We start from the raw sequence: 19431 nt of genomic DNA, 5'->3' as shown, positions 1-19431 counted from the left end.
ATAAGAAAGCCTCTCAGTTTCACCTCTCATCCCTCCCACCCGCTGGCTGAATTACTGCAAACCCATTCTGAGAGGTGCAGAGTGGGTCAGCTCACTAACTGACCAACTGCCCCCCAGCAGCCCCACACGGCTCATAGGAACACAGTTCAGTCACTGCCTGTGCCACCCCCTGCAGACTGGCTCCAGATGCCTGCCTCTTGGGGCACCCGCTGCCTCGGACATGCTGCCGCTCACCCTAGGGAACGGGCAGTGATCTGACGGATATGCCACAGGCTCTCATGCCCCTTCTTGCTCTGCCCTCTACCATAGCCCAGGTGTCCTCAGGAAACGGGTCCTCACTCCTGCGGGCAGAGTCCATGCTCACCACCAGGCAAGTGACCCACTATTGTGCTGACAGCCTCCTCGTAGGACTTTTCTGTCGAAGAATGACTGATGCTTTCTTGGGCAAGGGCCTGGGTTGGTCTGCCTGGAGTTTGTAGTCCCCATGTTGAGCACACTGCCTGGCACACGGCCGGTGCTCCACATGCATTTGCTGAATAACTAATTACATGAGGAAATTCATCAGAAACTGCAAGGCTATTCCTCCTGATCACTTAAGCCTCCAAGAGGCCTCTCCTGATTGCTCAGGCGGATGTAGTACCCTCTACCCTCAGCCTGCCCCACCACATTACCTAGTTTTACTTTCACTGTTGCACTTCTCGCTACATGGGATTATTTTACTTGGTTACTAGTTTACTGTCTGTCTCCTCTAAGAGAATCCAGATTCCATGAAAGCATTTGTTTGGTTCACCACTGCATCCCCAATACTGATCCCAGTGCCTGGCATCTGACAGGGGCTTCCAAAATATTTGTTGGAAGAATGAATGAATCAATACATGCATAGCATTAGCAGAAAATGGGAGAAGGAATTCAATTTCCTTGAATATACAGTTCTACTCTTCCAAGAAGAAATTCCCAAGAAAAAGAGGTAGGATGCCCAGGCGGGAACACAGGTGAGTGGTCTCTCCAGCGCATAAGATGGATGAAGGTGCACAGCAGCACACCCAGTAAGCCATGACGTCTCTGCTCCCCGTACAGGTCAGGGCTGCAGGAAGGAAGCCCATGGAGAACACCAGTCACCAAGATGAGGAGCTTGCCCACTGTCCCATGGAGCCTGGCATCTACACCACACAGACAGCACCTTCTTTGCTGAAGCCCTGAGCTACAAGCTGCCAAGAAGAGATGGCCTTGGGGACGTGCCACATAGCTGAGCAGCAACCAATCAGCAAACTCTGGCTGAGCACTGACTGAGTGCCAGGCGGTAGGCTAGGTACTGCAGGGAGCACATGGTTTCTGCCTTCCAAGGCCTAGCAGTCCAGAATGGGAGAGAAAAAATACAGAGAAAAGGCGGTATTAAAAAGTGCCACAGGAACCTCATGGAGATTAAAAAACATCTGGTCTTCCCAAGATGTTGTTATGAAAATGAAAAGACATGCCACAGACTTGGGGGAAATCATTGCTAAATGCCTCTGATAAAGGACTTGCATTCAAAATACATAAAGAACTCTCGAGGCTGAGGCGGGTGTATCACTTGAGGTCAGGAGTTCGAGACCAGCCTGGCCAACATGGCGAAACCCTGTCACTACTAAAAATACAAAAATCAGCCGGGCGTGGTGGCGCACACCTGTAGTCCCAGCTACTCTGGAGGCTGAGGCAGGAGAATTGCTTGAACCTGGGAGGCGGAGTTGCAGCGAGCCAAGATTGCACCATTGCATTCTGGCCTGGGCAACAGAGTGAGACTCCGTCTTAAAAGAAACAAAACAAAAAAACCCAAAAGTCTTGAAACACAATTTTTTTTTACTCAATTCAATTTAAAAAATGGGCTAAGGATTCGAAAAGACTCTTCACTAACAAAGACATGTATGGCAAAAGAAACACATGAAAAGATGTTCAATGTCATTAGGGATATGCAAATTAAGATCATAAGATACCACTGCAAACCTATTAGAATGGTGAAAACTAAAAAGGTGACCACACCAAATGTTGGAAAGGAGGTAAAGGAACTAGAACTCTTGTACACTGGTGATGGGATATAAAATTATATAGGCATCTTGGAAAACAGTTTGGCAGTATCTTAAAATAAAAGCAAACATACACATATCTCCCATAATTATATGGGAAATATGATTCAGCCATTCCATTCCTAGGTATTTATCCAAGAGAAAAGAATGTATATGCTCATACAACTCTCTGTATGGGCATACATTGTATGGGGCCACACAAATGCTCACAGCAGCTTTGTTGGTAATAGTCCAAAACTGGAAACAACCCAAATTTCCATTAACAGATGAATGAATAAACTGTGGTATGTTCATATAATGGAATGTTACTCAGCAAGAAGAAATGAACTACAGATACACACAACATCATGATGGATCTCAAAATAATTATGTGGATTGAAAGAAGCCACATGAAGAGGAGTACATGTTGCATGACTCTGTTTATACAAAATTTTAGAAAGTGCAAAACTAATCTAGAATGACAGGAAGCAGATTGGTGTTACTTGGGGAGAGGGGTGTGGGAAGCAAGGGAGGGGAATGAGGAAATGTTTGGGATGCTGGATTATACACCGTCTTGATCATGGTGATGATTTCATGGGTATTTACATATGTCAAAATATTAAATTGTGCACCTTAAATATGTTCAGTTTATTGCATATCAATTAGACTTCAATCAAACTTTTTCTTTAAAGGTGCTATGCTTCTGGCCAAGATGGACTGAATTTATTCTACTAATTCAGGCAACTTAGAAAGCAAGACAATATATACAAAACAATGGTTATAGACTCTGGATGAACAGGCAGCATAAGAGAGAGATCCCTGAGAGGGAGAAGCACAAAGGCGGTGGCCCAGTGATTGCTCCAGCTTGCTGTCCAGTGAGAGTATCTGGGCCTCAGCAAAGGGATAGAAAACCCAAAGACTGTGGTTCTCTCAGAGAAGGCAGAGTCTGGAGTTCAGGGAGATCAAGGGGTTAAAATTCGTGGACAAGAGAAATGAAGAGAGAGCTGCAGAGAGAGAGCTCAGACATGTGCAGAGGGTTCCTTTAGAACCTTGCTGTGTTCTGGTCTGTGAATGCACATGAAGAAAGGGAAAGACCTGCCAGAATGAAGCCTGTGGAACAATTCCTGGAGCTCACACTGGGGGGGCCAGTGTGGAGAGACCACCTCACCATGGGACACAGTAGAGTCTCAGAAGGGTAATGTCTCAGTAATAGGGCGAAGTGAGCCCTAAACTGAAGGCTGTCTGGACCAGCTCTCACAGAGCTTAAAAGCAAGCCTCAAAAAAGGATCAAACCAACTCCAATTAACTGAACCATCAGCCCAAAAATATTTACAGGAAGAATCCAGCATCCAACTGTGTAAAAACCACAGTAACTGTCAACCAATCAAAAATGACCAGGCATGCAAAAAATGGGGGAAGGAATCCAAAAGCAGGAGAAAAATCAATAAGAGAAACACAGCTAGAAATTATACACATGACAAAACACAAGAAATCAAAAGGGAAATTGTATAAAATTTTAAGCTGAATGAACCTCATATGTTAAAATTTACTGGATGCAGGTAAAGCAGTGCTTACAGGGAAATTAACAGCATTAAAGTCATAGAGAAGAAAGGTTTAAAAATCAACGACTGGAAAGGGAATAGCCTGAGGGATATTTTTCTGATAATGAAACTGTACTATCTCCTGATTATGTGGTGTTCACACCTATCCATACATGTCCCAAAATTCACAGAATTAAATACAAAAATGAGTTAATTTTATGGTATGTTAATTTAAAAAAATAAGCTGATTTGCTTAAAAAATCAATGATCAAACCTTCCTACTATTAAAATCAATAATTAGAGCTTCTTTTTTTTTTTTTTTTTCACAGCAGAGACAAGTGAACCTTTATTTTTATGCCTTTCTTCCTATGTGTATTTCAAGTCTTTTTCAAAACAAGGCTCCAGGACTCTCCAGATTCAATTATGTCCTTGGGCTTGGTCGACTGCTGCAGGAGTCTTAGGGAGCCTTGTACAAATGCTAGAGTGACTCATTTACCAACATTAAACCCTAGGATAGATGCAACAAAGCAGGACTCCTTCCTCCATGGAATGTGCCGATTTCAGACGACGCAGCACCCAATGTAGAAAACGCTAGAATTTTTCCTTGGAACTAGACTCTGATGAGAGGTGCTTGACATGAACATAAGCTACTGTCTTTTCTTTTTGTTGAGACGGAGTTTCGCTCGTTGCCCAGGCTGGAGTGCAATGGCGTGATCTCGGCTCACTGCAACTTCCGCCTCCCACGTTTGAGCGATTCTCCTGCCTCAGCCTCCTGAGTAGCTGGGATTACAGGCATGCGCCACCATGCCCGGCTAATTTTTGTATTTTTAGTAGAGATGGCATTTCTCCATGTTGGTCAGGCTGGTCTCGAACTCCCAACCTCAAGTGATCTGCCCACCTCAGCCTCCCAAAGTGTTGGGATTACGGGCATGAGCCACAACGCCCAGCCAGCTACTGTCTTTTCTTTGACCCTTCCTTTCCAGTTTTTGAAGATAGAGCAGGAAATAATCTTCTCTGAAGACACTTGATAAAAATTCCCAAAACAACAAAACACATGCTTCCACTTCATTGATCAAAAATATACTGCAGTTTGGCACCTGGGTCTAGTTCAGCTGGCGGGTGAGATGATTGATGCGTTCACCCCGATAGCCAAGTGTGCCCATCTCCTTGAGGAAGCCCACTCTATTTTTGGTAGCATGATGGGCCACTGAGAGGTGGAAAGGGCGCAAGAACCATGAGATCTCCTGGAAATGCTTCCCTGGGAATGCAATTTCATGAATGAGGTCTTCCAAGCAAATGATGCCAAACTTCCCCAGGTGCTCCTCAATCACTGTGTTGTCTGTCAGAGGGATGGTCTTACTCTTGACTTTGGCTTGTCCACGTTTCAAAATGAGTTCTCGGACAAACTTCAGATTTGGAAATCCCCAGGTCACATAAGGTTCCACTGTACGCAGGATTTTTAGATTCTGGGGGGTGACTTTTACAAAGACACCACTAAAAATTTTCTTTAGGCGAAGTCTTGCAATGGTTCTCTGCACCAGTAAACTCACGCCATCAATCCTTTCGATGCGTACAACAAAGGCCAAGGAATGTTTATCTGGCAATTCCACGGCATGAGGTTTCACTTCTAGTCGTCTGAGATGCACCTTGTCACGTTTCTGCCGCCAGGAATCATGTAGGAATGATTCCAGTCGCTTAAACCTGAGCCCTTTTCCTTTCTTCTGCTCCTTCTTTGCCAAAAGTTCCTGCTTTGCCTGGGTGGCTTTGAGTGCTTGATAAGCCTTCCTCTTTTTCAGGAGATTTTCTGGAACCAAAGGGATTTTTCTTTGCTCTTCCTCCGCCATCTTTCTAGTGGTGCAGCTACTGATCATGCGCAACCCCACCACATGGGGAAGACAGCACGCGTGCTGTTTACTTGACCATAGAGACGTCTGTTCTAGCTCACGCTGGAGGACCCAGTCAGCGTTCACTTAGCCACAGTGAGCCGTTGAGGTCCTGCTAACCCCGATTCCTGCCAAAAGTTGCACCGCTTCCAGGGTTTTTAGAGCCTGTGTCATTTTTAAAACCCAGCCCTTTTCTTGTAAGTTACAGTTTCATCACAAGCAGCTTGGCTGTGGACAATAAAGTGCTTCCCACAATGCCTAAAGCGTCTTTATAAGAAGTTATAAAACAAAAAGTAAATTAAATTGGAAGCAGCAGAAGGCAAAAAAAAAAAAAAAAAAAAAAAAAAAACCCCAAACAAACATAAGAACAGAAATCAACAAAATAAAAAACAGCAGAACAATAGAGGGTAGCAATAAAATTAATAATCCTCTAGCCAAAATGATTAGGAAAAAAAATGAAGACCTAAATTATCAATACCATCAATCAGAGAGGGAACATCACTACAGATCCTACAGACATTAAAAAGATAATAAAGGAAAATCATAAAGTTTATGCCAATAAATTTGACAGTTCAGATGAAATGACAAATTCCTTAAAAGACACAGGTTACCAAAGCTCACTCAAGAAGAAATATGTAACCTTAAAAAGCCCTATGCCTACTGAAGAAATTGAGTGGTTAAAAACCTTCCACCAAAGACAACTCCATATTCAGATGGCTTCACTGGTTAAAGGAATATTTATGGAAGAAATAATACTACAAAAATTCCTCCAGAAAATCAAGGAGAAGAGAATATTTCTCAATTCATTCTATAAGGTGAGCATAACCCTGATAGCAAAACCAGACAAGAGAATTACAAGAAGACTACAGACCAGTATCAGTCATGAACATAGATGCAAAAATCCTTAATATCTATGATTTGCTCACACATTGATAAAAAAGAATGGCAGTTCTCTATGGATGTGAACCCATGTGCTGAAATATGATGATGCGAGCAGAGCAAGGTAGAAAGCACAATATGGGTATCTCCATTTACAGCTAAGTGGGCAGTCATACAAATAAAACCATATATACTCCTACTTGGGTTTGTTTGGCTATCTTTAAAAAGACACAAGAGAAACCGGTAGCAGGAACTGCCTTTGAAGAGGAGAGCTGGGGTCAAAGGTGGGAAACTTTTTCCCTATATACCCTTCTGCCACCAATCAACTTATTTATCATGATTAATGATTTAAGAACACATAAACTTAGTTATATCATGTATGTTCTAATGCCTCTAGCCATAGGCTGTCTTAGTAAAACCCAACTCTATCTACTCCCCAATAAGCTTATAAAAAACCTACTAAAATATCACTTGATTTTTTTTACTATGCCAAGCCTAGCTCTTGGCAGGGGTTAGAAGGAATATTCCTGAATTCTTCTTTGAAGAGATTCTGATGTGGAGGTTTCAGAACGTGCCCATGTCAAGCCAGGTGGGGCAAACAACAGTAACTATTCCCAGGGGTCGGCAGCAAGGCGGTGAATGAATGAATCCCAACAAAACCTGTCAACCCCATGGGAGTGGGATCCTGGCCAAGTAGCCTTAATAGGGGAAGCCAGAGAACCACACCTTTCTTCAGAAAGGAAACCTACGCTTCCACCAAGTCCACCCAGGGTCTATTTCAGCTCTGAACCCAGCATAAGAACACCAAGTGTTATAAATAGCAAAACCAAGATTACAATTTGACTGATTTCAGTTCTGATGTTAGGAAAGAGGTCAGATGCTAAGTAAGTTGTAAATCAAGGGGTCAAAAGAAAACCACAGGGTGAATATAGTCATCCTGGGTTAGGCACTCAAGTCACCTTCCTCCATATTGCCTGAGTAACCAATTCCTGTGGCTTCAGTTGGTAGAAAAACACCTGAGAAATTCTAAAGAAGCTAAAGAGGAACGGGAGTCAAAACCAAAAAGGACCACCAAAACCAGAAAGGAAATTCTGTACAGAAAGCACCTTTCTTTGTCCTCCATGCAGCAGAGGGGAAGGATGCTATGGGTATGCAGGGCCCAGCAAGGAAGTCAGGCAAGGCAAGGGTTCTTACCTTTATTATGAGACATGGCATAGAGGAGGCAGAGCACGAACAGGGCATGGTAATCATCATCCGGGCTGTCCAGCGCGTGGTACACCATATCCAGGAAGGGTCTGGAAAAGAGGAGGGGCATGTATGAGCCTCATGGTGCACAAGGGTGAACACCTCCCCTCTCTAACCTGCACATGGGGTGCTAGCTGCCTTTGACACAGCTCTTTAGGCCACAACTGTGTGCCTGGTCCAGCACCACGCACTGAGGACACAGACAAATGAGAGACAGGCTCTGCCTGGGGAAGATGCTATCCAGAGGGGAACCTGACCAAGGAACAGACTGCTTGCTTAGTCACACAACAATCATTCACCAGGTATTCCAGACACAGGGAATCAATTATACAAACTCCCCACACCAAAGCTCCCGTGTCAGCTGGTAGACACAGAACAATCAGACATCAATACAAAGTGATGTGTGTCACAAGCCAATGAAGAAAACAGGACAGTGTGATGTCACACAAGGCACAAACAACAATCCAAACAAGTTCAAGAACATGAGCCCTAGTGCCAGACTGTCTGGGTTCAAATTCTGATTCTGCCTCTTCTTAGCTTTTTATTCAGCAAACCCTTGGGCAAGTCACATAAAACCTATTTCCCCATCTGTATGAGGTGGAGTCCAACCTTGCAGGATTATTGTGAGGATTCAAGCACAATGAAGACTGAAAAGCATTTAGCACAGGGTCAGGCACTGTGGACGGTGCCAATGCATGGGAGCTGCTATTTGATTTCTATTTTTAATATACCAAGGGCACTACTTCATGATTTCACTTTGGCAGGGTCCTGACCCAGCAATTTCTCAGGCTGACTTTCTCTGACTGCGAAGAGTCGATAGTGAGGTCTCTCACCTCTGATGCTTTGTGGGTGAGATCTGTAGAGAGGCTGCAAGAATCGGAAATGGCACATCCCAAATGCTGCCTTTCCAGGTGAAGGGCCTCACAGAAAAATACTCTTCAACACCAGGAGAATAGAATATGCACACGTCTGGCCCACAGGCCAGAGGCTCTGATCCTCCCACTGTCTGTGGCTGCCCCCTCTGAATGCCAGGCTGAGGCCAAGAGAACAGAGCACCTTCATGAGTGACCAAGGGCACATTTAATTTCTGGAAGGACACCCAAGCTCCAATGAACATTGGATGCCTACGGGGAGTGAAAGGGGACTGGGGAGAAACAGGGAGTGTTCACTATATAACCTTTGACACAGTTTTGAATTTTTGACTCTATACATGTATCTCTGATACAAAATATTTCATTGAAAAATGCAAAAAAAAAAAAGTAGGAAAAATGTACTTGTCATAACATTTCAAACACACATGTGACACACAAAAACTAAAAAAAAAATGAAAATCTTAAAGGGGACATTTATGTTCCATCCCCATTTCTCCACAGCCCCAGATGGGGCACCACCTTTCAGATGTGTTAATAGTTTTGCCATGTGTAGATTTGGGTTTTGAAAGCCTCCAGCAATAACACTTCCAGACTTAGGAGTAGGATAACATTTTCTTGTAAATCAGCTGCTTGAAATTTGGATTATATTTTCATTTGGGAATAATATGAATAACGAAATGCCAATAGCTGGGTGGGTACCATCTTTTATGAGATGAAGTATCATAAAACCATTAAGCGTTTTGTTTACACAGGGTAGAATAAGGTGAAAAGTTTGCTTGGGAGTTGATATTAGATGGAAAAAAAGAATACAAAATTATAGACACAATACGGTCCAAGCTTCTGGGAGAAGGGAGGGTGAAATTCCCAGAAAGTTCACATAGGAAAAAAAAAAAAAAAAAAAAAAACTGGTAAAAAAAAATAACCAAAATGGTAGTCCCCCTGATTCTGAATGTTAGCAATGAAGACTTTTTTCCCCCTTTATGCTTTTTAACATTTTGCATACTTTCATAATTTTAAACTTTTTTTTTTAAGAAAAGAAACAATGTTTTGAAAGCTTTAAGTTTCTTAGGCCTATGTATACATATATATATATATATATATATTTTTTTTTTTTTTTGAGATGGAATCTCGCTCTGTTGCCCAGGCTGGAGTGCAGTGGTGTGATCTCGGCTCACTGCAAGCTCTGCCTCCTGGGTTCACGCTATTCTCCTGCCTCAGCCTCCTGAGTACCTGGGACCACAAGCGCTCGCCACCACGCCCAGCTAATTTTTTGTATTTTTAGTAGCGACGCGGTTTCACAGTGTTAGCCAGGATGGTCTCGATCTCCTGACCTCATGATCTGCCCACCTTGGCCTCCCAAAGTGCTGTGATTACAGGCGTGAGCCACTGCACCTGGCCTCTTAGGCCTATATTTAACCCCCAGTGCAGATAGAGCCCATAATATATGGGGAATATAAAAACAGTCTGTTTTTTACCACGCTGTTTCTTGGGGCAAGTGGACCAACGCCAAGATCCAATTCACAGCCTAGAGAACAAACAGCCACCTTCCTTCCCACTCCCTGCCAAGAAGTGGGGGGACAGAGGGCAGTGGCAGTTTCTTACAAGCTGCAACTCGATACCTTGACAAAGGAGAAAGCTGCTCTCCACCTGGGCCAGTCTCTAACCCGGCATTCAGTCTCACAGTCTAGCAGAAATCTGGCCTGGAGGTTCCCAGGACTGCATGCGGCCTAACTCAAGGCAACTGAATCAGCTTCCATTAGAAGCCATGTGCTTCAAGATGCCCAAAGTTAAGAAACAATCTCAATCAACTCTAAGAAAACCCTTCTCTCCACCAAAATTCAGAAAAAAAGAAGTCATCAACCCCAATATTCAAACATAACATTTTGGTCTGTTTTTTTAACCCTTTTTTTGGTGGCGGGAGAAATACATGGGTGTTTCTCTTCCATTAGCAAAGCCACAGTATTACCATACTACGAAAAGTATGTTCTCTGTTTCCATTTATCAAATCCTAAGGAACTGAACACATCATGACAGTATTCACCTAAAAGCAGCCGCAGATATTCTTTGAGCGAGAGTCTCATTCTGTTGCCCAGGCTGGAGTGCAGTGGTGCAATCATAGTGCATTGCAGCCTTGACCTCTCTGCCTCAAGCAATCTCCCACCTCAGCCTCTCAAGTAGCCAGGACTACAGGCACCTGCCACCATGCCCGGCTAATTTTTTAATTTTTTCGTAAAGATGGGGTCTCACTATGTGACTAGGCCAGTCACAAACTCCTGGGTTCAAGTGATCCTCCCGCCTTGGCCTCCCAAAGCGCTAGGATTTCAGGTGTGAACAACCATGCCTGGCCTAATCCTCCATTAAGCAGATACCTCTTCCTTTGCTTAAGCAACACCCCACTACTGGTTATTTGGGGCTCTTCTAATTATTTATAGTCTAAAGAATGCTGTGCCAGGGTTGTCCCCAACCGTCTGTGTTTAGAATTACTTATTTTTCAGAGCTTTGGGAGTTACATTTTTTGCTGTGAAGCAAAATCTAAAAGGTCTTTGTACTCCACTATTTTTTTATTTAGCAAAAACTAAAAATGGCTCCCTTGCACATCTGATAAAAATTAATCCCATCTGTTAAGTCAATGAAACATTTGCCAAGCAAAGAGACAAATAAGATGTGGAGGAAAAAAATTAGTGGACTTCACATCTTCACTTGAAGTTGGATTACTAAAGAGGATGGGGGGCCGTGTGTATTTCCACCACCCCTCCCTAGGGGCTGAGGAAGTGAATGCCTCGCAGGCTGACAGAGAAATCCTGGTGTGGTGCATTTATGAACAGGAAGGTAGTGCTAATCAGGAGGCTGTTGCAGGGGTCTGTGCAGTGGGGCTGCGAGATAAGGAAATAACTCTGAAATGAAGCCCTGCTACCAGCTACCAGCATACGCTGGGAGTAGCCTTCCCTCCAATCTCATTGTGGAGGGGCTGGTGCTATGGCAAGGTTCCAGGAAATCTGGGGTCACCCAGGTTTAAGAAGATGTAGCTACAGATGGCCATCGATGAAATGAACAATCAGGCAAAAAGTCAAAGGTGGATGGCAGCACCAACTCATGCGGCCAAGTCAAGAGGGCAGGCCCTATAGATGGGGTATGTGTTTGTGTGTGCAGGGCAGGGAATGAACCAGGCAGGGAGATCCAAGCCCAGCTACTGAGGGGATCCTTCCTCGGAGCAGCAGAGCATTTCTAGGAGCAGCCAATGTGAAGCAACCCATGTCCTTTAGACAGAGCCAAGCTCCAAAGTGCCAGGAGCAGGGCAGGGAGAGTTGCGCTATCCTGGCGAATCTCTTTGCAAAGGAGTGAGCATTACAGTGTTGAGTGATGGCTCCGTCTCCATGCCTCTGGGTGGCCAGAGCTGGAGAAGCAGGGAAAGAAAGGGAGGCAGCATGGTCGGGCTGAGGGACAGAAGAGGCTCTGGCCCTAGGGCTCAACCGCCCCACTGAGCCCTCTCCTCTTCCCTGAGAGAGCACTCAGCATCGACCTCTCGGGCAGCTACCTGCTCCATTGCGCGCTCTCAGAGCAGGTGGCGGCAGCGCTTTTCTCCTCGTCCGTGGTGTTCTGCTCCTGCACGGAGGTGCTGGCGGCCAGCTCTGAGAGCTTGCTACGCTCCATGATCACCATCTCGATCTCTGGAAGCCAAAATGGAGACTGGGATGAGTCCAGACAGCTTTTCAGCCCTAGATTTATACACATGCTCATGTTGGAGAATAAATATGCATAAATGACTCCAAACACATCAAGCACATGTCCGACAGCAGTGACCTGAACACCAGAGACACACTGGGGTGGAAATAAGACAGAGGCCGAAGCCTCTCTTTCCATTCATCACGGCAACACCAAGAAACGTGTTCCTGTCTTTGACAACAAAACACAAATTGCAATCATTTATTCTATTTCGAGAGTTTAAAATCGTCTTTTTTACTTTATTGATACCACATTTCCTTCCCAAAGGATTTCAGGCAGCTGAGAAGATATGACATGTGGTTGATAAACATAATCAACCTCACTGACAATATTCTAAAGCTCCTTACATTTTTTTTTTTTTTTTTTTTGAGACGGAGTCTCGCTCTTGTCACCCAGGCTGGAGGGCAGTGGCGCAATCTCAGCTCACTGCTACCTCCGCCTCCAGGGTTCAAGTGATTCTCCTGTCTCAGCCTCCTGAGTAGCTGGGATTACAGGCGCTTGCCACCACACCCAGCTAATTTTTGTATTTTTAGTAGAGACAGAGTTTCGCCATGTTGGCCAGGCTGCTCTCGAATTCCTGACCTCAGGTGATCCACCCACCTCGGCCTCCCAAAGTGTTGGGATTACAGGCGTCAGCCACCATGTCTGGCCTAAAGCTGCTTACATTTTTAATAGAAAGCTCTGATGTGACTGAAGCCTTTTGTTTTCCTTTTTTACTTACAACTTCCAGAAGGCAGAGAGAGATTAGGAACCTCATTTTTTCTCCCCATTAAACAAGGGTAACCTGCAGCAATCAGCTTAAGCATGGTGTGCATTTTTATTTTTCAGAAAAAGTTATGAACCACCAAAGAAAACATCTTGAATTAAAGATGGATGAGGGTTGGGCTTTATGGTGTCCCCATCAGAGTTCTTGGCTGTGCAGGCGTGGACTTTCAAACAGTCAGCCCTTGGCACTCAGAGTTCACATCTTTTTCCCCACCTTCGGGAGACATACAGGGGGTTAAAAGAGATGATAAAATGTGAACCTGCAATTCTGTTTCCAGAGGGATGTGAACACATACCTTGGGCTCAGACACCGCCTCTGCCATGGTCTCCCTCCCCCTGGCTCATGCAGGGACGTCTGCCACCTCTTCTGCCACCCTAATGTATTCTCCACACAAACCCAAGTGATTTTAATGAAATTAGCTCATGTCACTCCTCTGTTCAAAACTCCCAGTGCCTACTCATCACTCTCAAGATGAAATCCAAACACACGGCCTGGCCCCAGTCCACCTCTGACCTTACCTCCCGGCCATCCCTGCCTGGCTGGCTCATGCTGCTCCAGCTGTGCTGGGCTTCTCACTATCTCTTGAACATCCCAAGCTTGTCTCCATTTTTTTTTTTTTTTTTTTTTTTGAGATGGAGTCTCGCTCTGTCGCCCAGGCTGGAGTGCAGTAGCATGATCTCGGCTCACTGCAAGCTCCGCCTCCCAGGTTCAAGCCATTCTCCTGCCTCAGCCTCCTGAGTAGCTGGGACTACAGGCACCCGCCACCACGCCCAGCTAATCTTTTGTATTTTTATTACAGACAGGGTTTCACCGTGTTGGCCAGGATGGTCTCCATCTCCTGACCTCATGATCTGCCTGTCTCGGCCTCCCAAAGTGCTGGGATTACAGGTGTGAGCTACCGCGCCTGGCCCAAGCTTGTTTCTATCCAAGGATCTTTACACAGTAATTTCCTCTGCCTGGAAGGCTCTCACACCAGGTCTCTCCTAGCCAGGTGTGACTGGGGTGCATCATTCAAGGCTCAGTTCACATGTCGCCTCCACGGAGACATCTTCCTGGACCCCCTCTTCACCTGTTTTTTTTTTTTTTCTTTTTTGAGACAGGGTCTTGCTCTGACACCTAGGCTAGAGTGCAGTGGTGTGATCATGGCTCACTGTAGCCTTGACCACCTGGGCTCCCGAGTAGCTAGGAACACAGGTACATGCCAGCACACCCAGCTAATTTTTTAGTATTTGTAGAGGTGGGGTCTCACTATGTTGCCCAGGCTGGTTTCAAACTTCTGAGCTCAAATGATCCTCCCACCTTGGCCTCCCAAAGTGCTGGGATTATAGGCGTGAGCCACCACACCGGCCTTCACCTGCCTTTTTTTTTTTTTTAATACCTCTTTAAAAATTGTTATTAACTAAACTAAACTCTACACTTTGGGCAGATTTCATTAGTTTTTCCCAATGTCTTTTTTCTGTTCCAGGATCCCTTTTACATTGAGTCCTCATTCTTAGGTTCCTCTGGATGTGACGTTTCTCAGACTGTCCTTGCTTGTGATGACCTGGACATTTTGAGGAGTACTGGTCAGGCATTCTTGAGAGTCCCTCACTCTGGGTTTGTGCAATGTCTTTCTGCTATTTAGACTGGGGTTACAGGTTTTGAGGAGGAGGACCACAGAGGGGAAGTACCCTGCTCATCACATCCTATCAGGGCACATACTATCAGTATGACTTATGACTGTTGATGTTAATCTCCAATACTTGGCCAAGCTAATGTTCATCAGCTTTCGCCACTGTGAAGTCACTTTTCCTCCTCCTTCCATACCATACTCTGTGGAAGAAAGTCAGTAAACACAGGCCACACTTAAGAGAATGGGGCATTAGGTTCTGAAACGTCTTCGCATATCTCCATAAATTATTTGGCATTCTTCTGTAGAGGAGATTTGTCCTTCCTCCCCCTTATCTTGATTTTACTTAATAATAATAGCATTTATTGTGACTTGGCTCTTACATTCTCTATTGTTCTGCTTCTTTACTGTCTGCCTTCCTCCACTAGAACAGGGGTTTTGTAGCTGTCTTATGTGTCTTGTTCTCCACTGTCTAATCCAGTGTCTGGCACAGAGTAGGCACACAATAAGTATCTCTTGAAGTGATAAATGAATGACTGGTCTAGCCCAACACGAGATGTTTTGGCAGCGGGCACGGGTGGCAATGATTCATGGTAGCTGTGATCTGAGGCGGGGTGGGCCACTCCCCGACAAAGTCTGTGATCAATGTGGTCACAAAGTGTTCTCGTGGGGAGATATCTCATACCCCACGAGACTCTCCCCAGACTGTTAGGCATGACTGTACCTGCAGGCACCCCTTGGCATGGAGGAGCACCCCCCCCCGCCCCGATATTCACATGGGCCCCGGCCCTATGTGAGGTTCACTCTCACCATCCCCCTTCCCTCCCATCTGATCTGAAGTCAGATGTCAAAGATCAGAGTCTCCCACAGGGCGAGTCCCATCACACAGGTGGGAGCCAACAGTGCTTTCTAAGTGGTGTGTGGACAAATGCTTTGTTTGCATAGTTTTGTACTTATTTCATTGTGCATTGGAAGAAAATTCTAGCTGCACAGAAAGCCTTCTGTGGATATTAGTGCTTAGAATAAGGCTAAATTTTGGGAAAAAAACAAGTGAGTCAATTCAAAGAAAGCTATCCCGTAAACAGCAGAGCAAACAGTACACAGATATGGCCAAGAGCTGGAATGTGGGCTGGGCGTGGAGGCTCATGCCTGTAATCCTAGCATTTTGGGAGGCTGAGGCAAGAGGATCCCTTGAGGTCAGGAGTTTGAGATCAGCCTGGCCAACATGGTGAAACCTGTCACAAACATTAGCTGGGTGTGGTGGCGGGCGCCTGTAATCCCAACTACTGGGGAGGCTGAGGCATGAGAATCGCTTGAACCCAGGGGGTGGGGGTTGCAGTGAGCCAAGATTGGGCCACTGCACTCCAGCCTGGGTGACAGAGTGAGACTCTGTTTCAAAAAAAAAAAAAAAAAAAAAGAAAAGAAAAAAAAGAGTTCGAACGTGGTGCAGACTGCTGTCGGGGAAACATTACTCTTTCCTTTCTGCCATTTTCACCTTCACCAGCCTCCTTCAGGCACCTAGTGCCCACCAACTACCCTGGTCATCTCCAAAGTGGGTATGGACCTCAGTGGGCATGCAAGATGATTCCCTAGGCAGTAGGTCTTTTAACGCTTCTCATCTTTTAAAATCTATTTTGTTTTATACTGTCCATAATACTAGCATGATCATATTATATATAATTGATAATACATAAATTTTTACACATATTTGGGAGATGTATGCTTAAATGTCATATGTATATGTTTGCTTGTGTTTACTAACAAGGCTTGCCATCACACATCTGAAGACTCCCAAGCAAGCCTGTGAGGCTAGCCTCCTCCTCGTCTCCCAGCCTCTGGCCTCTGCCCCATGAGGCAGAGGACGTGGCATAGGCCCACCTCCCCTCCAGCTGCAAGTTCTCCTTCCCCAGGCTCAGCTCTGCCCTGCTTGGTTGACACAGTGGGAACTCAGCTCCAAGTACTTCCTAAGGTTACAGGGCCAAGCCCTAGCACCCTGGCCTGGAGGCCAAGCTTTGTGACGTAGTTGTCCCCTTTCTGGCTTAATCTCGTTGGACACCAGCAGAATTCCGGAGCAGAGAAGAGGGTGAAGACAATTCAGCACCAAGCTCATCCAACTTTTTTTTTAAGCAGCTGAATACTAATTTGCAGGACAATTTTCCAGGGCATCCCACCACAGTCAGCAGATGAGCGCAGAGCTGCTCCAGGAAAGGGTGGTGGGCATCAAATGCCTCTGACTGCCGTGGGCTCCCTCGTGCACTCCATGAGGCCCCTTTCTGGAATTCTACGGCTTCACACAAAACTGCTTGAAAACCACCGTCTGGTCCAACCCTGGATATTGAGTATGAGTGCACAGAAACCCACAAGTGCAGTGATTCTTAACACAGCTGGAAATGCAGCAGCAAAGCCAGGACCGCTCCCCCTTCCTCACCCCCAACCCCCGTGTCACATCTTGACGCAGAACCAGACCCACATGGGCCTCTCCACACAAAATGGGATTTCCACACCCTGGCTGTGACACCTGTGCGCACAGCTGCACCTCACAGTCCTCATCCAGCTAGCACAGCTGTAGAGTGAGTGGCTCCACTTAATTTTCTAGATGAATGCGGATCAGATCTTCAAATGTCAAGGAAAGGTTTCTTGCTCTTCTTTTTGATAGTTTTATCCAAACAACCCTTATAGGTACTGAAACAACCCTTATAGGTCTGCCAATTCCCTGAAGCTCTATGCAAAGTGCTGTGTGGGCATGGGACCAGTTGGTAGCAGGTTTTTGGGGGAAAGGGCTCCCCAGATTCTCACTGCTCTAAAGTGAGTATCATCTTTAGAAGAGGTTATCAAAGAGGACCTGACCTCCCCTGATGATCAGGGTCACAGGGAACCTCCTCATAGTGCTACACCTGAAGTTGGCACGGTTCTGTGCCACTCCGGACCCCAACTCCAATCATCCCTGTTGTCACTGGCCAGCCTCCCTCCCAAGGTGCGGGCGCCACACTGCTGCCACCAAGGAAAGCAGCTCAATAGGCTATGTGAATACAGAGTTCCACCTATGGTCCCCAAGGCCGGGACTGAGGCACTGAGGCTGGATTCCCAGGGGGCTCTGACTGAACCTCAGTTATGATACTATTTGGAGTTTGAAGGGACTGAAGCAATAGTTTAGCCCATTTTGCTCAAACTTCAGTTATTTGCTTGCTTTTATGATTTCTGTCACGTCTCTGTGTTACCTGTACTATTTTTCATTTTATTTGAACTATTACTTTTTTTTTCACTTAAATACAGCTTAAAAGGAAAGTTTAAATCACCGTTATACTCTACAACCTAGCAGCCCACTTGTAGGTCTTTCTCCGCAAGACACACCTCTGGAAGTATGCAACTGCACATGCACAAGGATATTTACTGTAGTATTCTTTGTAATTGCAAAATACTGGAAACTACCTAAATGCCCAGGCATAACAGACCAATGGAATCAACTATGGTACATACACACAGCACAGCTGTGAAAAGGAATGAAGAAGATCTGAGAAATGATATGGAGTAATTTCCGGAGACATTGCTAAGTGGAAGGAACACATATGCTACCCTGTATGTAAGAAAGGAAAAGAAGAAAACATACACAAATCTGCTTATTTTTACAGAAAGAAACACAGGAAGGAGACTTCTTCAGTACACAATCAAGTTGGTTATCTATAAGAGATGACAGGAATTAAATGAAAGGGATGTGGAAGGGAGGAAGGATACTTCAGTTTGCTAATATTCCATGAATTTTTAAAATGAAAATTAAATCAATGAGAATGAGAAAGAAGAAGCCTAAACTGGAAATTTTAAAAAAGAATCCAAATTTCTTATTCTTCTTCTTCTTTTTTTTTTTTTTGAGACAGAGTCTCACTCTGTTGCCCAGGCTGGAGTGCAGTGGCATGATCTCAGCTCACTACAACTTCTGCCTCCCAAGTTCAAGCAATTCTCCTGCCTCAGCCTCCCGAGTAGCTACGATTACAGGTGTGCACCACCATGCCCGGCTCATTTTTGTATTTTTATTTATTTATTTATTTTTGAGACAGAGTCTCACTCCATCGCCTAGGCTGGAGTGCGGTGACGTGCTCTTGGCTCACTGCAACCTCCGCCTCCCAGTCTAACGGGATTCTCCAGCCTCAGCCTCCCCGAATAGCTGGGACTACAGGTACACATCACCATGCCTGGCTAATTTTTTTGTATTTTTAGTACAGACAGGGCTCCACCACGTTGGTCAGGTTGGTCTCCAACTCCTGACCTCAAATGATCTGCCTGCCTTGGCCTCCCAAAGTTCTGGGATTACAGGTGTGAGCCAGCACACCTGGCCTCATTTTTGTATTTTTAGCAGAGATGGGGTTTCACCATGTTGGCCAGGCTGGTCTCAAACTCCTGATTTCAAATGATCCGCCCATCTCAGCCTCCCAAAGTGGTGGGATTACAGGTGTGAGCCACCATGCCTAGCCTGAATCCAAATTTATTTTAAATGAATACCAAATCCACTCTGAATGGGGAAAGGAAGGATGCTCAGATTAATCCAAGTAGCTTATAAACACAATACAGCAGATCTTTGAATAACATCATTTCATTCAACATTGTTGCATTATAACATGGATGAGGATAAAAAGAAAAAAACTGATTCCCAGTCCCGGCCACCGTCTATGTGGAGTCTGCATGTTCTCGCCATGTCTGCATGGGTTTTTGCCACATATTCTGGTTTCCTCCCTCATCCCAGAGATGTACATGTTAGGTTCCCTGGCATGTCCACACAGGCGCAGTCTGAGTGAGTGTGGGGGCGTGTGAGTTTGCCCTGTGACAGGATGGTGCCCTGTCCAGAGTTGGCTCCCACCTGGCGTCCTGAAGTACCCAGGCAC

At 45.3% G+C, this 19431-nt stretch overlaps 2 protein-coding genes across 12 annotated transcripts in view; both read right to left on the bottom strand.

Moving 5' to 3' along the window:
• Positions 1-19431, bottom strand: part of CLEC16A (C-type lectin domain containing 16A) — a 236576-nt gene that overhangs the window by 149643 nt on the left and 67502 nt on the right. For all 11 annotated transcript variants that reach the window (XM_054668203.2, XM_009430305.4, XM_054668201.2 and 8 more), the window contains exons 11-12: positions 11995-12127; positions 7537-7637 (exon numbers count right to left, since the gene is read on the bottom strand). In XM_054668203.2, the coding sequence (XP_054524178.1) occupies positions 7537-7637; positions 11995-12127 (234 nt within the window). The remainder of the gene's footprint in view (positions 1-7536; positions 7638-11994; positions 12128-19431) is intronic.
• Positions 3564-7151, bottom strand: LOC129137277 (ribosomal protein uL30-like). Its single transcript, XM_063796662.1, has one exon. The coding sequence runs from the start codon at positions 5449-5451 to the stop codon at positions 4684-4686; it is 768 nt and encodes a 255-aa protein (XP_063652732.1). The 5' UTR covers positions 5452-7151; the 3' UTR covers positions 3564-4683.

Source organism: Pan troglodytes, chromosome 18, assembly GCF_028858775.2.
Source record: "Pan troglodytes isolate AG18354 chromosome 18, NHGRI_mPanTro3-v2.0_pri, whole genome shotgun sequence".
Classification (NCBI taxonomy): domain Eukaryota; kingdom Metazoa; phylum Chordata; class Mammalia; order Primates; family Hominidae; genus Pan; species Pan troglodytes.
The sequence above is the reverse complement of the archived record's forward strand: the minus strand, read 5'-3'. Positions and strand labels throughout refer to the sequence as shown.

Coding starts and splice junctions, on each gene's coding strand:
- LOC129137277 (XM_063796662.1), bottom strand. CDS start 5,451: ATGATCAGTAGCTGCACCACTAGAAAGATGGCGGAGGAAGAGCAAAGA.